The sequence below is a fragment of the Pteronotus mesoamericanus genome, unplaced genomic scaffold (assembly GCF_021234165.1).
Source record: "Pteronotus mesoamericanus isolate MK-2021 breed Mesoamerican mustached bat unplaced genomic scaffold, CSHL_Meso_final contig_48, whole genome shotgun sequence".
NCBI classification, from domain to species: Eukaryota; Metazoa; Chordata; class Mammalia; order Chiroptera; family Mormoopidae; genus Pteronotus; species Pteronotus mesoamericanus.
Genome location: NW_026555180.1, coordinates 2,208,501 through 2,230,103, shown reverse-complemented (window position 1 = coordinate 2,230,103; position 21,603 = coordinate 2,208,501). Strand labels below are relative to the sequence as shown.

Genomic DNA, 21,603 nt, shown 5'->3' with positions numbered 1-21,603 from the left:
CCAACTGCTCAAAACAGTCACTTATTATTAAAGCACCTGTGTTAAGAGGTTGGGAGTCAACTGATCTGGGCTGGGCTTGCTCATGCTTCAGTGGTTTTTCTGTTTGTCATCTGATCCCAGCTGGCCTTCTCTGTGACTGAGGTGAAGCACAAGAGGCATGATATAATGAGCAAGCTCATTTTAAGCCTTTGCTACCATTATCACATCTGCTGATAGCCCATTGACCAAAGCAAGTAACACTACTGAGCCCAGTGGCAGGAAGTAGGATGGGGCATGTCACTTAAGCTGTGGTTGGAAGGACATTGCCAAGTAATAAGGAAGAGCATATGGATACAGGGGAGAATTGGGACCAAATAATTCATTCTACCATACATACTTACCAGTGTGCCAATACTGTTGTATGCATTGGAGATATGGGAAAACAATAACAAACAGCCTTTGCCCATCTAGGTCATTCTCATGCTAGAAAACAGAAAATAACATAAATAATAAATCAATAGCATGTTAGAAAATATCTTCTATGACAAAAAATGTATCCATGAAACAGAATAGGAAGTTTGGTGGTCGGAGTAAGGGATAACATGCATTCTAATGGGATGTGTAGGAAAGGCTCTTTTGGGAAAATGACCATTGAGGAAAGATTTAAACGAAGCCTGAGAATGAGGTACTAAGAAATGCAGCTTCAAGTTGCATAGGGCCTTCAGGTCATTGTGTACTCAGGTGAGAGGCAGAGGCAATCATATTATTTGACTTACATTTTAATAGGATCACTCTGGCTTCTGTGTTGAGGACAGGCTGTAGGAATGCAATGGTGCCAATTGGGTGCCAATTGCAAGAGTTCATTGAGACATGATGTATCTTGGACCAGAGTGATGGTAGTAAAAGTGGTGATAAAAGGTGAGATTTTGTATATAGTTTGAGGGTGGTACTAGCAGAAATTGCTGATAGACTGGATAAAGAGTATTAGTTTGTGAGAGGTACTATAACAAAGCACCAGAGGTTGGGTGGCTTATACAATTACATTTTATCATTTCTGTGGGCTCAAAGCCCAAGATCAAAATATTAGTAGATTTTCTTCCTTCTGAGGACCATGAGGGAAGGGTCTCTTATAGGCCTAGGGCTCTCTTCTTGGCTCATAGATGAACTTCTTCTTCCTGCCTCTTCTTGTCATCTTCCCTCTGTACCTGTCTGTCCAAGTTTCCTCTTATTACGCAGACATCAGCCAGTCACATTGGATTCAGGCCCATCCAGGTAATCTCATTTTCACTTTATCACTCCTGTAAAGACCCTATCTCCAAATATGGCCACATTCTGAGGTACTGGAGTTACGTCTTCAACATATTCAGGCCATAACATGGAATATGTGAGAAGGAGAAGAATAAAAATTGACATCAGGGTTTTGACCTGGTGGAGTTATTATTAAAAGAAATGCAGAGGATTACAGAAGAAGATGAATTCAGTTTGAGCATATTAACTTTCAGATGTCTACTAGGTATCCAAGTGGAGATGTTAATTAGGCAGCTAAATATTTATTTCTGGAGTTTGGGAAAGAAGTTGGAGCTAGAGATATAAATTTGAGAGTTATTGGCATAGAGATGCTATTAAAATCCATGGGACTCAGCAAGATTAGCAAGAGAGTGAGGGGAAATGGAGAAAGACTGAACCCAGGGGCACTCCTATATGAAGAGGACAGAAGGAAGAAAAAGAATCTAAAAAAAAAAAGTTGAGAAAAGGTAGGCAGGGACCCAGGGGAGTGTTTTAATCAGGAGAGATCAGAAAATGTGAGAGCTAAATAACTGGTTGTTGGATTTATATTGTGAGAGGATGTCACTGATTGCTTCAATATGGGTAGTTACAATGGAGTATTGGAGGCAAAAGCCCGGTTTGCAAATTTTCAAGAGAGGACTAATGGAGAGGAATTGTAGATACTGAGTATTGGCAATATTTTTGAATACTTTTGCTGAAAGGAGAAGCAGGGAAAGAGAAAATGTAGAAATACACAGATTTATGTATGCCATGGCTGTATATAAAAATGTATCAATATGTACTATATATATTTTATACGTATGTGTACATATTTATATACAATTATATTCATGTACACATGTAAAAATAATTACAATGATCAGACTCACTAAACATTGCTACTACGCTTTCCTCCTGGGAATAGTAGAACATATTTTATTGCTGATTTTCTTACTCAGTGTAGTATTAGTAAATTGAAGCTTTGATTTTCTTCTTTATTTCCAGGTTTAAGAAGTTTGATGACAAATACCTGAGGAAGCTTTTGATTCGGGAAAACCAACCCAAATCAAGCATCGTGTCCTTATATAAAAAGCTTGAAATAAAACATGCTATTGAGATGGCAGAGACTGGGATGATAAGTGCAGTTCCTTCTTTTGCATCTCTAAAGTAAGTATTATTTCACAAATAAAAATATTGCTTAGTATGTGTTTTTTTTCAGTTTTCATATCAGTAGTAATAACCAATTTGACCTATGTCCTAGAGAGTTACTCTAAGACCTCACAGAAGAATGAGATTCTGTTTAAAATGCAAAGTCTAGAAGTGTGTATCTTATATTGTCATGTCATATCTCATTGTTATGTTATTTTAGAAAAAAGAAGCCAACAGAGTCAAGAGGGAAGGGGGAGAGGGGAAAGGAAAGGGAAGGGTAAAGTCAAGGAACATGTATAAAGGACCCATGGACAAAGCTAAAGTGGGGAAGGATTGAGGGAGGGAGGTGGCGGAGGAGCACAGGGGAAAGTGGTGGTGGGGAGGTGGAGACAAATGTACTTGAACAAAAAATAAAAATGAAAAGAGAAAAAAAGAATCAACTCATCAGAAAATATTTTGTCATATGTAGGATGATTATGCCTTTATTATTTTTGCTTTAGACAGTTCAGTGATTTTTGAAAGTAAATTGAAGTCTCTTTAGCAGGCATTTTAAAATATATATATATATATATTTTTTTTTTTAGATTTCAAAGTGTGATTTATTTTTTTTTTATTTTTTAATTAATTTATTTACTTTTTAAATACATTTGTCTCTGCCTTCCCCCCCCTCTTTCCCTTGCCCCCTCCCACCTTCCCTCCCTCAGCTCTTCCCCTTTGGTTTTGTCCATGAGTCCTTGCTATATGTTCCTTGACTTTCCCCTTCCCTTCCCTTTCCCTGCCCCCCCCCTTCCCTCTTGTCTCTGTTGATTTCTTTTCCTTTCAGTGTTGCTGGTCATACTTGCCTTGCTTCTTTGCATTGTTGGTTAGGTTCCGCTTATAGGTGAGATCATATGGTATTTGTCTTTCGCCCCCTGGCTTATTTCGCTTAGCATGATGCTCTCCAGTTCCATCCATGCTGTTGCGAAGTTTAGTACTTCTTTTTTTCTTTCTGCTGCGTAGTATTCCATTATGTATATGTACCATAATTTTTTGATCCAATCATCTACTGATGGGCATTTAGGTTGCTTCCAACACTTGGCTATTGTAAATTGTGCTGCTATGAACATTGGGGTGCATAGGTTCTTTTGTATTGGCGTTTTGGTGTTCTCAGGGTATAGTCCCAGCAGGGGAATCGCTGGATCAAAAGGCAGTTCCATTTTCAGCTTTCTGAGGAAATTCCACACTGCTTTCCATAGTGGCTGCACCAGTCTGCATTTTAAAATATTTTAAGATGTGTTATATTTGCTATTATATATATCCATGTAGTTATTTAGCCATAGACGACTCACAGTCTCATAATTTAAGGCTTGGAAAGAACCTTAGTTTAGTGGTCACCTGCTGCAGTGTTTCTCAACCCAGGCTGCACATTAGAAACAGCTTGAGGACATTAAATAATGCAGATGCCTGGGCCCCACCCAAACAAATAAAGTCAGAATCTCTGGTACTGAGGACTAAGTATAGGAATCTTTATAAGTTCTTCAGATGTTTCTAATATGAAGCCAGGATTGAGATCCTCTGATATAGTATGCCATCTTTATTTTAAAAGAGAGGAAATTAATATTTAGAATTGTGAAGTGATTTATCCAAAATTTTATAGCAAAATTATAGCAGAACAGTAAATACTTAGTTAGCAAATGATGTTATATCATCATGTAAGCATCATGCCTTTCCTGTTGCAAAAGTGACAGAAACTACAGGTTTCACTGGTTACTTCTTTCACTGATGAGCTTGAAGCTCATTTAAACTAAATGTCACCTAATTAAAATTCTACCTGTGAGAGGGTTTAAATGAGAGGAAGCTTCAAAGTGCACCCAGTCATATAAACTATGGTTTTCACTAGGACTCTAAGTATACTATATAAATTATGGGAGTTTATATAACCCAGAATAAAAAGAAATAGTGATCAGGATGGCTTGGAGGTGAAGGCATTATATTGCATTATAAACAGTAGTGAATTGAGCAGAATGACTGACCTATAGTCCTAGTATGTATATAACTCTCTGTGTGACCTGAAGTTGGTCTATTTATTGCCCTGAGATTGAATTTTTTCAAGTAGAAAACAGAGTCTCACTTGATCCTTAAGTTTCTTTGTAGCTTTATAATTTTATGATCTTTCTTGTGCACTATTCTATTTGCAGTCAAAGCAAGGGATAATTCAATTATCCAATTTCTGAAAGGAGAGCCATTGTGATTGTGATTACAGAAGAATGAATTCTCAGTTTTACTCACTGTTCACAGCTTGTTTTGAAGTTGGCAGTAAACAGAGTAAAAGCAAATGTTTAGGGTTGGGGAACTAGGGACCAAAATTAACGGCTAGCTGCATAACTGGCTAAACAAGTGCCATATGGACAATTGTAATCTCCTAAAATGTTTTATCTAGACTCACGGGATGAGCAAACTTTTGGTGTCTCTGAGCCACACTGGAAGAAGAACAGTTGTTTTGGGCCACACACTAAATACACTGCGACATTAATGTCACACAGACATTAATCACACAGAAAAAAATCTCATAATGTTTTAAGTGAATTTACATTTTTGTGTCACGTTGCATTCATAGCCTTCCTGGGCCAAATGTGACCCATGGGCCAGGGGTTGGACACCCCTGACTGGGAAAGTAGAAGCAAAAAGGGGGATAATAAGTAATTATATTTCTGCTAATAATGACTGTTAGAGACCAAACAATCTTTTGAGAATAACAAGGGAAAAAACTACAAATATATTTTATAAATCTGCTTGAAAGCCAGAAAGTACCAGCACGTTTAGGAACTTTGTTAGCTAAAAGTCAATAGAAGAGGGAATTCCAAGACGACGGCATTGGCATTTTTTGGCATTGGTGCAGTTTTTCTTCCTGGATAGCAGAGGAGGTGTCTGAGAGTCCAAAAGTTAAAACAAAGGACATTGATTGATCTTAGAGGATAAAATTGGATTTCAGGACCCTCAAAGAAAGAGGAGGTTGTATGCAGCCATAGTTGTCACCTCAAGATTCTGCACCTTAAACCTCAAATAAAAGAAGTCCAACCTAGGATTATCTTAATCCATGATTGTTTATATCATTTGAGATTAATATTACCCCTATTCCAGTTGCTTGAGAGAAGTAAATTAAATCTTCTCTGGAAGAAAGTAAGATTATAAAGAGACTTAAACTATCTTTATGCTTTTTCATATTTAATGTCTAGCAACCAATCAAATATTAATAGGTAAATAAATATGACTGAAAACATTGAGAAAAAGATATGAACAGACTAGTTACAATTAAAAAGGGGATTCATATAATTGAGTTATCACACATGGACTTTAAAATAAAAATAATATACTTAAGGAAAAAAAATGACATTGACATTTTGGTGTCAATGGAGATTATATGAATAAAAATATATTAGTGGAATGTTTGAGCTAAAAATAAAGTATCTAAATTTAAGATCTCATTTGATAGGGTATAAACACAGGTTAAATACAGCTGAAGAGATAACTGATTAATTGGGAGATAGGACAGAAAAAACAATAACCAGAATGAAGCACAAAGTGAAAAAAAAAGGTGAAAAAATGGAAAAGAAAGTAATGAACATATGGAAGATAGTGAAAAGTTCCAAAAAGAGATGAGAGAAAAATCAGTGGAAGCAATATTTTAAAACAAAATGACTAATAATTTATCCAAATAGATAAAAGACATGAACTTTGATAAACACCAAGAAGATTAGATAACAAAACCAAATGTAGGTATATGATAGTAAAAGTTGATAAAAATCAAAATCACTAAAAAGTTTAAACATACTCAAAGGAAAAAAGGAGACCTATTTTCTTCAAAAAAGAAAAAAACTGACCATTATTTTTCAACAAAAACAGGAGAAATCATTGGTATCTTCAAAATTCTGAAAGAAAGTAACTTATGACCTGGAGTTTCATATCCTACTAAAATACCCTTCAAAAAAGTAGAATAAAAACATTTTAAGACAATTAAAAACCATCCTATTAAAGTAAATAATAAAAGGATTCAGACAAAAATAAAAGTTTCATAAAAAAGCTTGCATGAAGGAAAGAATTAAAACAACGGAAATGGTAAATATTTGTTAAATTTAAATTTAATTGCATAAAATAATAATGTCTCTGGTGTTTTAAATCTATAATGACTTAAAACTAACAACAATAATCACATATAAATTGAAAGGGAGGTGAATTGTATTAATGTGTCTAAGGTCCTTACATTGTCCAGAAAGTAGTAAAAATAAAAATGTATTTTGGATTTTAATAAGTCAATGACTGATGTTATAATCCCAGGTAACCACTAAAAAACAGTAAAAGAATGTAGTAAGCCAACATAGAAAAGAAATAAAATAACAGAAATAAAACAAATTTTAAAACAGTAACAAAATAGATAAAACAATCACAGAACATACTGGAAAAAATAGAATGCAAATAGTAAGAAAATAGTCTTAAATTCAAATTACAATAAATGTACACTTACTCCGTTTAAAAGGGAGAGATGATCAGAATGGATAAAAATACACAGCTCACTAGATGTTGTTTATAAAAGATACTACTTACATGTAAGGGTATAGGAAGGTTACAGATAAAAGGTTGAAAAAGATATACTATTAAAGCACTAAACAAAAGAAAGTTTATGTAATTTATATTATTACCATAAAATATAAACATCATGAAAGCTATTGCTAGAGATAAAGAAATATATTTTATAAAGTTTCAAATCAGGAGGCATAACAATTCTAAATTATCAGCATACAAATAATATAACCTCAAAATATATAAACCAAACCTTGACAGAACCGCAATTAAAAAATACACAAATTTATAATTATAGTGGATGTTTTAAATATAAACAAGGGAAGTAGTTGTGCACCTATCACTAGACTTTTTGAAACACATGTTTGTTAAAACTTGGTGGGAACATCGTACAAGATAATCAGTCACCAAAAAAGATTGCTATTTTATCGACCTTATTTGTTCATTTCAACTTTAAAATCCTATGAGTTAAATTTGCTCTTCAAAAAACCTAACTAGAAAGTTAGACAGTTATCTAAACAACATCTCAGTCTAAAAAGATACTTCTTAAAAAATCATATGAGCAATTGAAGTTGAGGCAATAATGAATCATCTAACATAGGGAATCCTATCCTGTTGAAGCCTTGAATTTCTTTGTTCATTCCTTTGTTTGTGTCTATTACCATTGGGCATAGGTATTCATATCTCAGTAATTACCATTATTGTTGGTTTACGGTAACAGGAACTTTGCATTTAAAAATAATATAAAAGCTCTGGCTGGATGGCTCCATTGGTTGGAATGCAGTCCAATACACCAAAAGGTTGAAGGTTCAACTCCTGGTTAGGGCACATACCTAGGCTGTGGGTTTGTTCCCTGGAGAGGGTTCATGTAAGAGGGAACTGAGCCATATTTCTTTCTCACATTGATGTTTCTGTCTTTCTCTCTTTCCTTCCCCCTCTCTCTAAAATCAATAAAATCCTTACCTAGTAAGTCAATCCTTAATCCTTAGGTAAGGATTAAGAAATAACTAAAATAAAAATAATGTAAGAAAACTATATTTTTTATTTTGTGTGCTGTTGGCTCATTGTATGTGTGTGCGCGCACACACACACATATTTTTAATCCTCACTGGAGGATGTGCTTATTGTTTTAGAGAGAGATGGGGAAGGGAGGGAGAAAGAGTAGGAGAGAAACCTAGATATGAGAGAGAGACATTGATTGGTGTTTTGTTGCCTCTTGTGCATGCCCCAACAAGGCACTGAACATGCAACCTCGGCATGTGCCCTGACTGAGAATCGAACCCACAACTTTTTGGTTACGGGACCAAACTCCAACCAACTGAGCAACACTAACCAGGGCCACTTATGTATGTTAACCACCCTAGCTTTATTTTCTTATCTATTTATTTTTGTAAGCCTACTCAAAACCTTTTTGAAAGAGAGTAAAACTACATAAATATAATCAATTCTCATTGTTTGAAGTACTTAAAGTTTTATAAAGTTGCCCATGAACATTGATTTGCAAATACTGAACCATTTCTCCTGTAGGAAAATACAGGGTTAGGTTTCTGTGAACCTCTGGTCACAATGTTTTAATCAGCCTATCAATGCATAATCTTGTTTTGTTTAAAAACGCCTTGCTGGTGTGACTTGCAGATTGAGTGCTAACCTGAAAACTAAAAGGTTGCTGGTTCAATTCCCAGTCTGGGTGCATTCCTCTGTTGCAGGCCAGGTCTCCCTCCAGTTAGAGGTGTGCAAGAAGCACCTAACTGATAGATCTTTCTCTCGCACATCTATGTTTCTCTCCTTCTCTTTCTCCCTCCCTCCGTCTCTAAAAATAAATAAAATCTTTACAAAAACAGTTTACTTAAAATATATTGTTGTTTCATTAATATTGAACTTGTGACCAACAGCACCAGTGTTCATGCTTGAACAAAGCCTAAGACAACTTTTCTCCAGAAGGCCTATAAGAGCCTTATATGTACTTAGGGACACTAGACCACACTTCAGAACTATGCTTAAAACAGCAAAATCACCAACAAAAAAACACAAAATTGTGAAAAATTTGCCACTAAATAGACCGCGAGAGGACAATTTTTAACAGTATGAGAACTAAAACTAGAAGATAAAGCATAGCTTATTTGGGAAACTGCATGTCAATCAACTCACATTTTTCTCCACTTTGCACATGTCTGTCCATGAATGACTGGGAAAGTGCCAAAAGTATTGATAATGTATTGATAAAAGTATTGATAATTATAAGTATTTTAGCAAGTAATTTGTTTATAAATACATTTAGCAAAGCCCTGAATAATGAGGATCAACTGTATATATGTACACATTATAAATGGTGTCTTTGCAAATATATCTAATGAAGTATTTTAAGCTCAGGCCTGAATAGCAAAATACAGCTTAAGTTTCTGTTGGAAAAAAATTTATATTATTTTTTATTGTATTTTTTCCATTACCATTTATCCCACTTGTACCCTTTTATGGTGTGTTAGAAGTAATAAAGTGATAGCATTATAAGCTATTGTAGTTTAACCTCTGTGAAAAATAATTGTATGAACAGACTGTGAAAACATGTGCATGATTAAACTTGGCCTGAATGGTTTCAATACTGAGATAAAATATTTAGAATTTTGAATTAACTTTAAAATGTTGAATAATTTCTTAGTGTCATACTAAAAACTAAGATTATTCTTCTAAAATAATATTATGTCCCTAAGAAGAATATTGATGACTTCAATATTTATTAAATAGTAAAACATTCTTTTTCTAAACTTTCACAGTGACTGTCGTGAAGAAAAAATAAGGAAGCTCACACTTGGTGAAATGGATGAAATTCGGGAAATATTATCAAGAAATCTCTATCAAATTCGTCAGCGAGTGAGAATAACTTATTTAACAAAATATTTACTTGCTTTTGACTAAAAATATGCCTTCTGATTTTGTGCTTTCCAGTTATAATGGATACTGTCCCACCATTACACCAACCTCTGAGGTCCCACGCCAGGCATTTTCTCTTCCCTCAGACCCCATTTTGCAATGTTCAGTTGCTAGGGTACCACTCTCCTCCAGACATGGGTGAAGCCTTATGGGAGTTCTGCCAGTATAGGCTTGAAGATTTAAACACACACATACACACACACACACACACACACACGTTTTGTTTTTTTAATGAAATGCCTTCATAGCTTAGAAAACTTCTAAAATTGCAAACTTTGTTATTCATAAAGTGCTGTAAGTTTCTTCCTTTAATGTGTCATCTTAATCATTTCTCTAACTGTATTTCCATTGTTTACTCCTTATTCTAATAGTTTGCTAATAATGTAGCTAACACTCAGCAGAGGCATACAATTTGCCAATCCCCATTTCAGCGCATTGCATGCATTAGCTCTTTTTATCCTCTAATAAATGGTGTTACTATTGTTTCCACTTTACAGATGAAGAAATTAAGGCACAGGGAGACGAAGTGATTCAAGGGACACACTGCTTGTTAGGAGTCCTCTTCACTCATGTTGGTGTCATCTCTGTAGCTTCTTAGCTGTTCTCCCCAAAGGTTGTCCCCATTCCATCCTACATTACTGTTCATCCCTCCTCCCTTTTCCCTAAAGCACCTTAAAAAAAGCAAAAAAAAACCTCTTTTAAAATCCTCACTGGATGACATGATTATTGATTTTTAGAGAGAGTGGAAAGGAGAGAGAGAGAGAAAGGGAGAGAAACATAGATTGATTGCCTCCTGTACATGCTCCAACTAGGGACCAAACCTGCAACCTAGGTATTTGCCCTGACTGGGAATCAAACCTGTGAACTTACAGGAGGATGCTCCAGACAAGTGAGTCACACTATCAAGGGCACAAAAGCCCTTTTAATAGCAGCATTCCCCTATATAAAAGGAAACAATAATTGTGGCTTCCAGGCTAAATTGTTCTTTCAGAATCTGGGCTATCTCGAAGCTTCACTTTATCCACCCTAATTTCCATGCCTCCCTCCCTCACCCAGCCACCTTGAACTCTCACAGAGTACAAGTTCTGTCTTCGTACCTGGGCCTGGGGGCTCTCTTCCCTCTCTCTAGTGCTGCTTCCTGTTAGTTCAGTTGATCCATATCCTTGAATTTTTAATGTTCCCCAACACCTTCCATAGTATTCCTAACCTTATCTTTAAATGAGCTCATGCTTTAGTACTGTACCACTTAAGTTTAGCACTTAATTTCATAGTTTTGTATTATTTTGTTAGCCTTAGATGCCAACTAAATGGTACATATCTCAAGGCAGATATTGAGCCCTGCTCTGTATTTCTTTTTCATATCTCTACTTGGACTAATACAGTCTAGACACAGGGATATTCCCAAGAAGTGTACATTAATTCTATCAGAAAATGAACCGACTTACAAATTACGTGTTTTAGGAAACAGACTTCTATGTAGCTTATAAAATTAAAAATGTATGCTATATACAGTCTACCTTGAGACATTTTACTGCTTTAAAAACCAGGTCATAATCATTGCTGGTGGTAGCAGCAGCTTGCTCAATTTGAAAACCCAGCTGAAAAAAAAAAAAATGTTTCTTACTTAAAAGGACATGGCACCAACAAGTGGATCAAAGTGATTTGTTTATATACCAGTAATTGCTATTCAACAAAGAATGGATGAAGACTACTTTTATTTTTTCCCCAGCTGCTAATGATGGGTAAATATATAAAAGGTACTTCAAGGTAGACGAAGGCACTTGATGTATCCAATCATTTTTCTCACATATAAAAATCACACTTTCAAAAAAAAAACTTTATTCACTGGCTTTATTAGAAGACAAATTCTTTCAAAATTTCAAAGAATGTTAACTTTTATACCTTTTTTTCCCCTCTGCGAATCAGATAAGTACCTTGCTGAGATGCAAAGCCAAAGAAACAGTAAAGTTTTGGAATTTCTGGGTCAGTAAACAGGATTTTTAAAAAATGTCACTTCTATTTTTATTTCAGACTTTGTCATACAACAGACACAACCTGACGGCTGACACGAATGAGAGGCAGGCCAAGGAGATCCTAATCCGCCGAAGGCACAGTCTGCGAGAGAGCATCAGGAAGGACAGTAGCTTGAACAGGGAGCGTCGGGTAACTGGAGTGTGTGTGGCTGGGACATGGACTGCTTCCAAGAGCTGAGCCAGTGGCTGCTCTGGAGGCTGTGTTTAGGGTTGATTCACAGTAATTCCAGGGTAGAGTTGATTTAAAAGTCTTAGATGTTTCTCAAACACCTATTACGTTCCACAGTTCTAGGCACTTGGGATACATTGGTAAACAAAACTAAAAAATTCCTACACTTGCAGAACTCATATTCTTGTCAGGGGGGAAATGATCACTAATAGACAGAATAAGCAAATTATCTATTATAAAGAAGGCAGCAAGTGCTATGGAAAAAATTAAAAATTGCCAACGAAGGAAGTTGCAAGTACTGGGAAGGGTCAGACAAGTTTCAATTTTAAACAGAATGGCTGGGCCAGGATTCATTTGGAAAATAATTTGAGCTTTCCAGGGAGAGGTGGCTGTTCAAATGTGGGCAAGCCTTTGTGCACTTAAGTGGAGAAGCCACAGTGACTGGGGAGTGGGAGTTTACAGGGCAGTTGGCTCAACATATGTTTTGGTCCTAGAATAGCCATTTTTAAATGATACCATGATTGCTTAATTTAGCAGAGCAGGAATGCATCTTATTTTTAATAATATTCTAAGTTTGTTTATGAGAGATCAAAATTTTATGTGTGAATAAGATGGCCTTTTTCTTTGTATTCACTGTAGCAGCATTGACTAAAAATTGGAGAAATTAGACAAATGGCATTGGAAATGTCAGGAAATTAGCTATAGTAATACTTTTTGTTCTATCATTTTCAACTTATTAAAGAAAACTAAAATATACTGCAATTTTTAATTTGCTCTCTTCTGCATACATATACATAGATGTTTCAGTAGCTTTCCCTTAAGAAAACCCAATGGTTTTCCCTTCTTGTTCCCAATGGTTTCACTTTATTTCCATTTTGTTTTACTCCGATTTCTTCTATATTTTAGAAGAGGTTTAACCATTTTAAATTAATTATTTCTTGGAACTTTCTTCCCCATTCATAAAGCCTCTCACAAAGTAGTTTTGAAATTGAAAACTAAAATTTTAACTTTGAACAAGATCTGTCTTAAGAAGTTAAAATTCTAATATATAATCAATAATTTTTTTTATTAACAGGCTTCCACTTCAACCTCCCGATACTTATCTTTACCAAAAAATACAAAGCTTCCAGAAAAGCTACAGAAGAAAAAGAATATTTCTAATGCAGGTAATGAGTACATTTGGAACAGAAAGACTTGAAACTTTTTTACTAATGTGTATGAAATAGAAAGATGTCCCTATTCTGCTTCTTTATTAAACACAGTGAGTTCAGTAGCTTGCAATGGAGTTCAAAAATCTAAAGTAGCAATACAGTGGCTTTTTATTAGCATTACATCCTTTTTGAAAGGCATTCTGTGTGCATTATAAAAAATTCAATGTTATTTTTCATAATGATTCTATTTGATATAGCAAAAGCAAGTATCACCCTACGGTTAGTCAACAGGTAAACAGTAAAGTTGTAAATGTGCAGAGGTATTCTTTTTTACAGTAATTCTAATATATTTTCATAGAGCAGTCCTATATTTTACTTCTGGATGTAATTATTCAAGCTTTGACATAAAGTCTAATCTATTTGATCATTTCTATGTAGACTCCCAGCCATTTTCTGTGAAGCCCCCAAAGAAATGTTAGAATTATCATATTAAAACAAATGTAAAAATAAGACCCCCACCCTTTTCTTCTTGTTGATTTATTTAACCAAGAAGAGGAAAGTTTAATGATGGCCTGTGGTAATGGAGAGTGAGGTAAGAAGTGAGAAGGAGAAAAAGAGAGGGTGTGCTGGATATTCAGAGCAGATGGCCATGTTACCACCAAGCATCCAGCAGAAATGCTGTTTCCAAGAATCTCAACTCCTGGGCAAGCATCCCATCAGCTATCCTACCCATAGTAGTGTAGGACGTCAATTTTGATGGTGATGTTTCTAACCTTGACTCCTACCTTTGTGTGGAAAGTGCACATTGGTATTTTGACCCTTTTATAAAAATATGAAGGAAATAAGAGATTCTAGATCAGGACAAGAATCTTTACAATAGTAGCTAATTCTTGGTGTCTTCCCATGTGCAAGCTCTACGCTGAGCCCCCCTGGGATAGTTCCTGTGGTGCAGGAGAGAGCACAACCTTGGCTGCTCAATGGTCTCAGAATGCCAGCTCCACCACTTACTGACATCTCTTGAATCTGTTATTTTATCTGTAAATTGTGACTTTATGAGTTAAATAGGTTAATGTATTTAAAAGTGCTAAGGAGAGTGCCTGGTACATAGTAAAAACTCTTCAAAATCAGTATGAATGCACACCTCTGGATCTCAATGCTCATGGAGATCATGCAGAATGCTCAGGTCTCACAGCCAGTGAGGAGGGAGCCCTCGTGACCTCTCACACTAACATACTGCAGTCACTGGTTACACCTTCTCTCTGAAATGCTTGCCTATGGTGTCCTTCTTTTGCTTTGTTGTAGGTGAAAATAGCAGCGACTCAGACACAGATGCCGGGAACACCGTCCTCAATTTAAAGCCCAGAGTCAGGTGCTTCTTGCCAGATCAGTTCTCAAAGAAAGCACCCCAGCCCTACAAAATGGAATGGAAGAATGAGGTAGTCATTGATTCTGGCCCAGGAGAGCCCTCCACCCCTCCAGCTCTCCACAGCAAAGAGGGGACCACCCAGACCCCAGGTGTGCTCCAACAGCCTCTTCTCTCCAAAGGCCAGTTTGGCCTGGTGCAGGAAGACAGTGTGACTGAAGGCGACCGACCCAAGCCGCCCCCCAGGCTGGTCCGAAGGGCATCAGAGCCTGGAAGCCGGAAAACCCGCTTTGGGAGTGAGAGGTCGTAATGGAAATGGCCAAAGCAGACCTGGGGAGAGGCCGTGGCTGACCCAGCATAGCTGTGGTTATTACTTCAAAACCTGACACAGGGGAATCCATTTCAAACCTTCTATGTGGCTAAATCCTCTCTTTCGGTGGTGGAGCCATGCCTTTGATAATGGGATGATTGCTTACCTCAAGAAGAGAAAAATCAAAGGAAAAAGACTCATCAAACGTCTTTTATGACTTGTTGCTAGCAGCTATAGTCTTTGCAGGCCTAAATTTTAAAAAAGTGTGCCTTTATTGAACTTGAACAACAGACCTTGAAATTGTTAACACACCCTTCGTTGGTGAAAATTTTAATATATACATATGTCTCAAATTTTATTTATGAAAAAAATATGTATTATTTGTGATCAACGTTTAAGTTAATGACATTAAAAATACTCAGAACATCTTCCTAGTGCATAGAGGGCAGCTCCTGGTGGCTAGCGGGCCAGCCATTAGAGTCCAGGTGTTCCTGGATCCTGAGCTGAAGAGCAATAACGTGGTCTGGCTCCCAGGGTCCAGACCAGAGGTCCCATTACTCCTGTGGAATAATGAAAATCAACTGATTTTTAATTTGTTCCTCCTTCTTCTATGTTTTGGGGTGACATATAGATTCCATCACCTTTTCATGTTCAAATGGTACAAAGAGAAAGACTGTGTGGATGACACCAGTTTGTGATGTGACAGACTGGGTGATAGCTTTTGATAAAAGTTCTACTGTGGGGGCCTCCTGTGGCATGTGGGGAAATATGGCAGCACCTGCTGAAAATGTGTTGGCAGGTTTTATAGTGTATGACACTGGGAGGAGGAGGTAGGTTCCCATTCACACCCATCTATGACCACCTGCTTCAGAATTTTTTGGTAGAACAATCTAGAACTTTGAATCCAAGTCAGAGGCTCTAAGCAGACAAGATTCAGAGTTTATATAAACAGTATTCCAGTGTTTAACAACTTGGTTAGAGTTCAGATTTTGAATTTTTTCAGGCAAGAAGCACTTCGGAGAATGGACATTTTATTATTTTGCACTAGTGTGTAAATTTTTTATCCTTCCCCCCACATAAAGTGGTAACTAAGTTCTTCATATAAAAATGGATTTTACTCATGTGAGTACTTTTTAAAAGTACAGCAGAAAGACAAGCAGTGGAACATAATAATTAAAGATGATTTGAGTCTCTGTCTCTTATACTGTAGATTTTATTGGCCTGTTATTTTTTCTGGGGGGAAAAAACAAAAACAAAAACAAACCTTCTTTAAAACTTGACTGGAACAAGATTCTAAATTTCTTGGTTTAGATATGAAATTAAGCCACTCACGTAGTTCCATGAATTCACACTGGAAACACAGCAAAGGAAACAACGGACCACATCATTACGAATGGAAAACATGAGTAAATTTAAAAAGACACAGTACTTAGAAATCCTTGGCAGTGGTTCTGTGTCCCCTGCCTCTTCTTCCTCCAGTGATGTGGAGAAGTAAATTTTCTGGCTTTTAGTTTTAATGTTCTAAAATCTTGTAATACTACTAGATTGCTGGATGTGAGACAGAGGGGAATACACGTGCAAGATATAAGCTCATAAAGAATACAGTTTCCTTCCCAACTTGCTCTAATACATCAGTGGAAAGCAGTGCAGACACAATTTGAAAACTACAAGCTTGGGATTCTGTGCCAAAAATATTAATTTTAAATGAAAATATTTATATAAAATATGTATTACAGATGCTGAAAAGAAATTAACTGATTTATAATTTTATCATAGGAACACGATACATCTGGAGATGTGATATGTATTTTTGAGACTGCCAAGAGTAAATTTTGTGAAGTTACTATATGAAATTTGAAAGGGAAGGTTGAAATGGAAAATGACTTTAAAAATGTTTCCTGATTTTTCCTGGTGTTCTATATTAATTAATATTATAAGGAGTCTAACTCTCTGGAACTGAAGGAGAATAAAATGACATTTTTTAAATACTACTTTTTCTTAAGTTGAGAGACCAAATTCAACTTTCACTTATTAAAAATCAGATAAAGAAATTTCATGAAACTGTATAAATTTTGAAGACAGAACATGTCATGTTATCTAATCACTATAATTTTTTTTCTTATTCAATGACAAAGGCAATGAAAAATAAATCTAGTTCTGGCTATTTTGGCTCAGTGGACTAAGTGCTGGCCTGTGAATGAAAGAAAGTATCACCAGTTCAATTCCCAGTCAGGGCACATGTCTGGGTTGAGGGCCCTGTAGGGGGTGCTTGAGAGGCAGCCACACATTTATGTTTCTCTCTTTTCCCTGCTTCTCCCTCTCTCTAAAAATAAAATCTAAAAAACAAACAAAAAAACCCCTTTGCTTATTAAAAAAAATAAATTTGACTTCATTTAGCTTTTTCTCTATACTTTTTATGAAATTATTAAATTCTATACACTAATGAAGGAAAGAGTATGAAGTTGAAATGTTTTAACTAAATTTAATAATCTAAATTTCAGTAACACAGAAAGATTCCCAAACTTTGATAATGACCTCCTTTAGGTGGAACACTTGATTCAACCCAAGTTTCAATGTGCCTATAGAATATTGATAGGTCGTGGGTGTTTGTGGTAACAATTTTGATTTGTATTGCCTGTAAGTGAAAAGTCAAGGCTTACTTCTTTATATATAATTTTAAGGGTCAACTATTAGAAATAGTTATGCCAGTTAGAAACCAACTAGAAATTGGCTATAAAATCTGATAGTTAAAAAACAAAACAAAACATGTTTTGTGTACTTACCTCCAAATTACCTGGACTGAAATTACCTTTGGTTTTTGCTAAAGTTTGTAGTAGGGGTACACCATTCTACCTGGGGACGGCACAGGTGTCAATTTATATAAAAAGCCTAAAGCAGCACAGTTATTTACATGTTTCAGTGTGTTTTGCATTTGTGCACTGACTAAATCATGTTGATCTTAAAACTGGCATTTCAAAATTAATCATGAGAACTGTAATACTTAGTTCACGGTTCTCACTTGACTTTATTCTCTAAGGAGTGATTATGTGCAGTTGAAGTAGCTGTTGGCATGAACTGCTGAAGCCTGAACACTGGATACTGATTCCCTTTCTTAACCTGAAAAAGAAAGGCCCTTTTTGACTCAGAACAGTCAGGTGATCTGGGGTTTTGGGTTAGCTTTTTTTTAAAAAATTTTGGAATAAAACATGTAGTTTGGTGGTACTTTATATCCTGCATTTTAACCAGGCCCTTCTTCAGCTCACTTATAAGACAAGCAAGAGCTTCATTTGGGTCACTGCTGCCAATAACGCTTCCTTTCAATTTTTTTCCCAATACCATCTACCTCACATGTGATGTGACTAACACCCTCCGAAGGGGTCAACCACTTCAGATGTGCAGACATAATGCCCTCAATGGTTAGTTTCTAAAATCTTTTTTTTATGTTGCATTGGCACATGGTTTTCTGATCCCTTCTGTTTTGTTTTCTATTTTTTTCCATATTTTTAAAATAAAATTCTATTTTACTATTTTTAAGAATAATCAATAAAATGTGGGTCATTTCTTTTACCAGTATGGTCAAGGAATGAGTTTTTCTGTGTAGAGTTAACGAATGCACTGTAAACAAATCTTCAATATATAGAACATACTATTTTGTGTTCAGAACCTATTTCAGGACCACAAGAGGTCACAAGAGGTTTACCTGTCCCTCTCAGTCATCTGGTTCAAGTACTCACCTTCAGCTAAATGCGGCTTGATGAAGGTGCTGTGAAAATGACCAGAAGAAAATGCTCACTGTGGTCAGTGGCCTCACCACCCGGCACTGTCAGATGTCAGACTTCACAGAACCCTGCCCTGTGCTTCAGCCTACATGGTGCAGACAAAGGCAAGCACAGAGCAAACACCTGTCACGTGTGCGGCAGAATACATTTATCACATTAGGTTCATTTTAGATAGTTCATGTGACTTCAGTTTCATTCAGCAAACTCAGGATAGAGTTCTGGTAGGTAAGCTAACACAGGAAAAAGTAATTTTCAGTCTGGATAAAAACCTGAGTCCCAGCTATTCAAAATGAAATACTTTGGTAAGCCTTAAGAAAGATCATCTCTTATCTCATATGATAAACTGTAACTATTAATAGGTATTTTTAACTACTGTTTTGTCCTCCACAATCTATAATTTGGAAAATGGATTTATATTTACCAGTATGTATTTTAAGTCAACAATGATCAAAATACAGTGCTTTGTTCTAATATGATACTTACAGTCCACTTTTATGCCTTTTAAGTTATTAGTAATTAACTCTCCTTCCATTGTGTTTATCATCGTCTTTTCCCTCCAGGAACAACGCAAGCAGTTTTAGAGTATCCATTTTCAAAATAACAATTAGCACTATTTATTGCAATGCAGTGAATCAGGAATTTTTTTTAATGTTTTCACAGACAGCTATCTATAAAATGGTGAGTTTTGATAATATGGGGAAATAAAACATTGTAAGTAAAATAATGTCTTAAAATTAGTTAGTATTTGTGCATCTGGTTAATTAGAAATAAACCCTAGTGTGTAATAAAACACTATCTTGAAACTATTTCCTTGCCATCAGTGTAGAATACATTTCAGATTATGTATATATTAGTATATGGTTGGAAAAGACAAAGACTTGTTGTTTTTACTATTGATACATTTTAGCATGGTACCAGAGTTTAGAATTTTCAAGCCCTTCATTGCCCTGCTTTAAAATATACATCAGGATACAAAACAATGGCTCCTAAAATTAATTAGATTAACATTACAATTTTAAAGGGATTTTATTATTGAAGAAAATTATTGTCATGTAACTGGCAGTTTTCAGGAAAAAAAAATTAGGACTGAAAAATGTTTTTTTTCAGGACTAACCCCGTGATTTTCAACTCTGAGTATACATTATAAACAACCAGGTACTTTAGAGCCCGGTTCTGCAGTTCCAAGAATAGCTGCATTATATATACATCATCCTGGTTGGATCTGTGGTAAGCTATTTCAAGACTTCTTAAAGATCAAGGTTAGCTTCTAGGGAGATCACCATGCTAGTTTTTACTGTGTATTCCAAATAAAAAGCTAATTTCCTGTAAGCAGTTGACCAAATGCTTGAAATTTCCACTTATGGGGGACTCCGGCCCGTGAAGTCCCTGGATTTGCCACAGGTGGAAGAAAGAGTTGTTCCAGACATCATTTGCCTGTGAAGGAAAGGGGAAGGTGATTATCTCTCAAGGCAAATGAGTCCCGTGCTCAGTCGCTTTTATTGAGAGGGTTTCAGGTGGGGTATAGGTAGTCTAATTACATCAGTATCTTAAGTTTACAGAGAGTAGGTGATGTTTGAAGACGACAAATGGCAGGAACACACTGAATTGCTTGCGTCTGAGGTAAGTAAACATAATACGCCAAATGGGATTTGGGTCAGGGTCCAGGAATTATGTAAATGTTCTTCCCAGCTGTGAGCCCGTAATCTGGTATAAGATTAACAGAGCTTGAGGGAGAAACAAAGCGTGCTTCAAGGAGTATAATTTATGTCCAAGCCTGATTTCCCCTAGGGGCCCTCAGAGCTATTATAGGGTCCTGCCTATCAACCACATTACCAGTGTTCCGGCCAAGACTTATGGTGCCTCTCCCAGGCCCCAGCCTGCATGGGACTACAATTCCTGATACCACTCAAAGCGCCTCCCACTCCCAATAGATTTCTAAGTGTCTTACAGAAGTGTCTTCAGGAAAGGACACCTTCTTAATATTTTCAATATTCTAGAGAATTCCCTTCAATTTCCACACATGTTCTCTGCCAGTTAACATAGGTCAGGAAGGAATAAAGGGCTTTCTAACCTTGCCTCAGCTTTGCCTAGATCAGGCTGAAGTGTCACTCAAGGCCAAGAATCTTCCTGGAGCCACACCCTAATAGTCACCAGGCCTTTTGGATTTTGCCCTCCTACCTGCCTCCTTCTTTCAGTGCCCAGGACCACCTCTCCCTCATGGTCCCCTGCATTACTGCTCCAAAGCCTAGATGGCTCCCTTCTTGGCCTCTCATTAATACTTTTTGCTGTAGCCTGAGGATCTTACTAAAACACAAAGGCCCACAGAGCACTGTCCAGCATCACTGCTTCCAGTGGCTCTCCCTCATGCCAGAAAAGCTTATCACTGGCACAGACGACAACCCCTTCAGATCTAATCCTGTGATTCTCCACTCTAGGTGTGCATTAAAAACACCAGGCACTTCAAAGCCTGATTCCCCAGGTCTAGGGCAGGATCTGAACAGCCAGCGTAGAGAACCACTGATTTTAGCCCCTGCTGTTTGCTCCAGGCATAACTCCAGACTTCCCTGACCCATGCCATTGGGCCTGAGATGTATGTGGAGGCCTGCATGTTACTCTCATCATATTGCCTGTTCCCTTTCTGCATGTTCATACCTCTGGACATGAGGGCAGAAATATACCTCCCCTCCCCTCTGTGGAAAAGGCCAAGCCTTCTAGAACCCCATGCTCTGGGGCTGTTTCACAGTACTTACCAATTGTGGTTAGCATAATGTTGAAAGTGCCACTTCCTTTATAAACTTTTCAGGTAAGTTCAATGCCTCTAAAGTAAGATTCCATATAAAAATTAAGTTGAATCACATGAAATTGCAGATATTTTTGACTTACAAAAATAACAATTTCATGGGGCTCGACCTAATGCTT

The 21,603-nt window shown here is 36.6% G+C and overlaps 1 protein-coding gene across 1 annotated transcript in view; it reads left to right on the top strand.

Moving 5' to 3' along the window:
* The window catches only part of SLC9A2 (solute carrier family 9 member A2), a 104,993-nt gene extending 88,857 nt beyond the window's left edge, over positions 1 to 16,136 (top strand). The window contains exons 8-12 of the mRNA XM_054577972.1: positions 2,251 to 2,412; positions 9,723 to 9,819; positions 11,911 to 12,042; positions 13,157 to 13,247; positions 14,535 to 16,136. Coding sequence (XP_054433947.1) covers positions 2,251 to 2,412; positions 9,723 to 9,819; positions 11,911 to 12,042; positions 13,157 to 13,247; positions 14,535 to 14,905 — 853 coding nt within the window. The 3' untranslated portion in view covers positions 14,906 to 16,136. The remainder of the gene's footprint in view (positions 1 to 2,250; positions 2,413 to 9,722; positions 9,820 to 11,910; positions 12,043 to 13,156; positions 13,248 to 14,534) is intronic.
* The last annotated feature ends 5,467 nt before the right edge of the window (positions 16,137 to 21,603 follow it).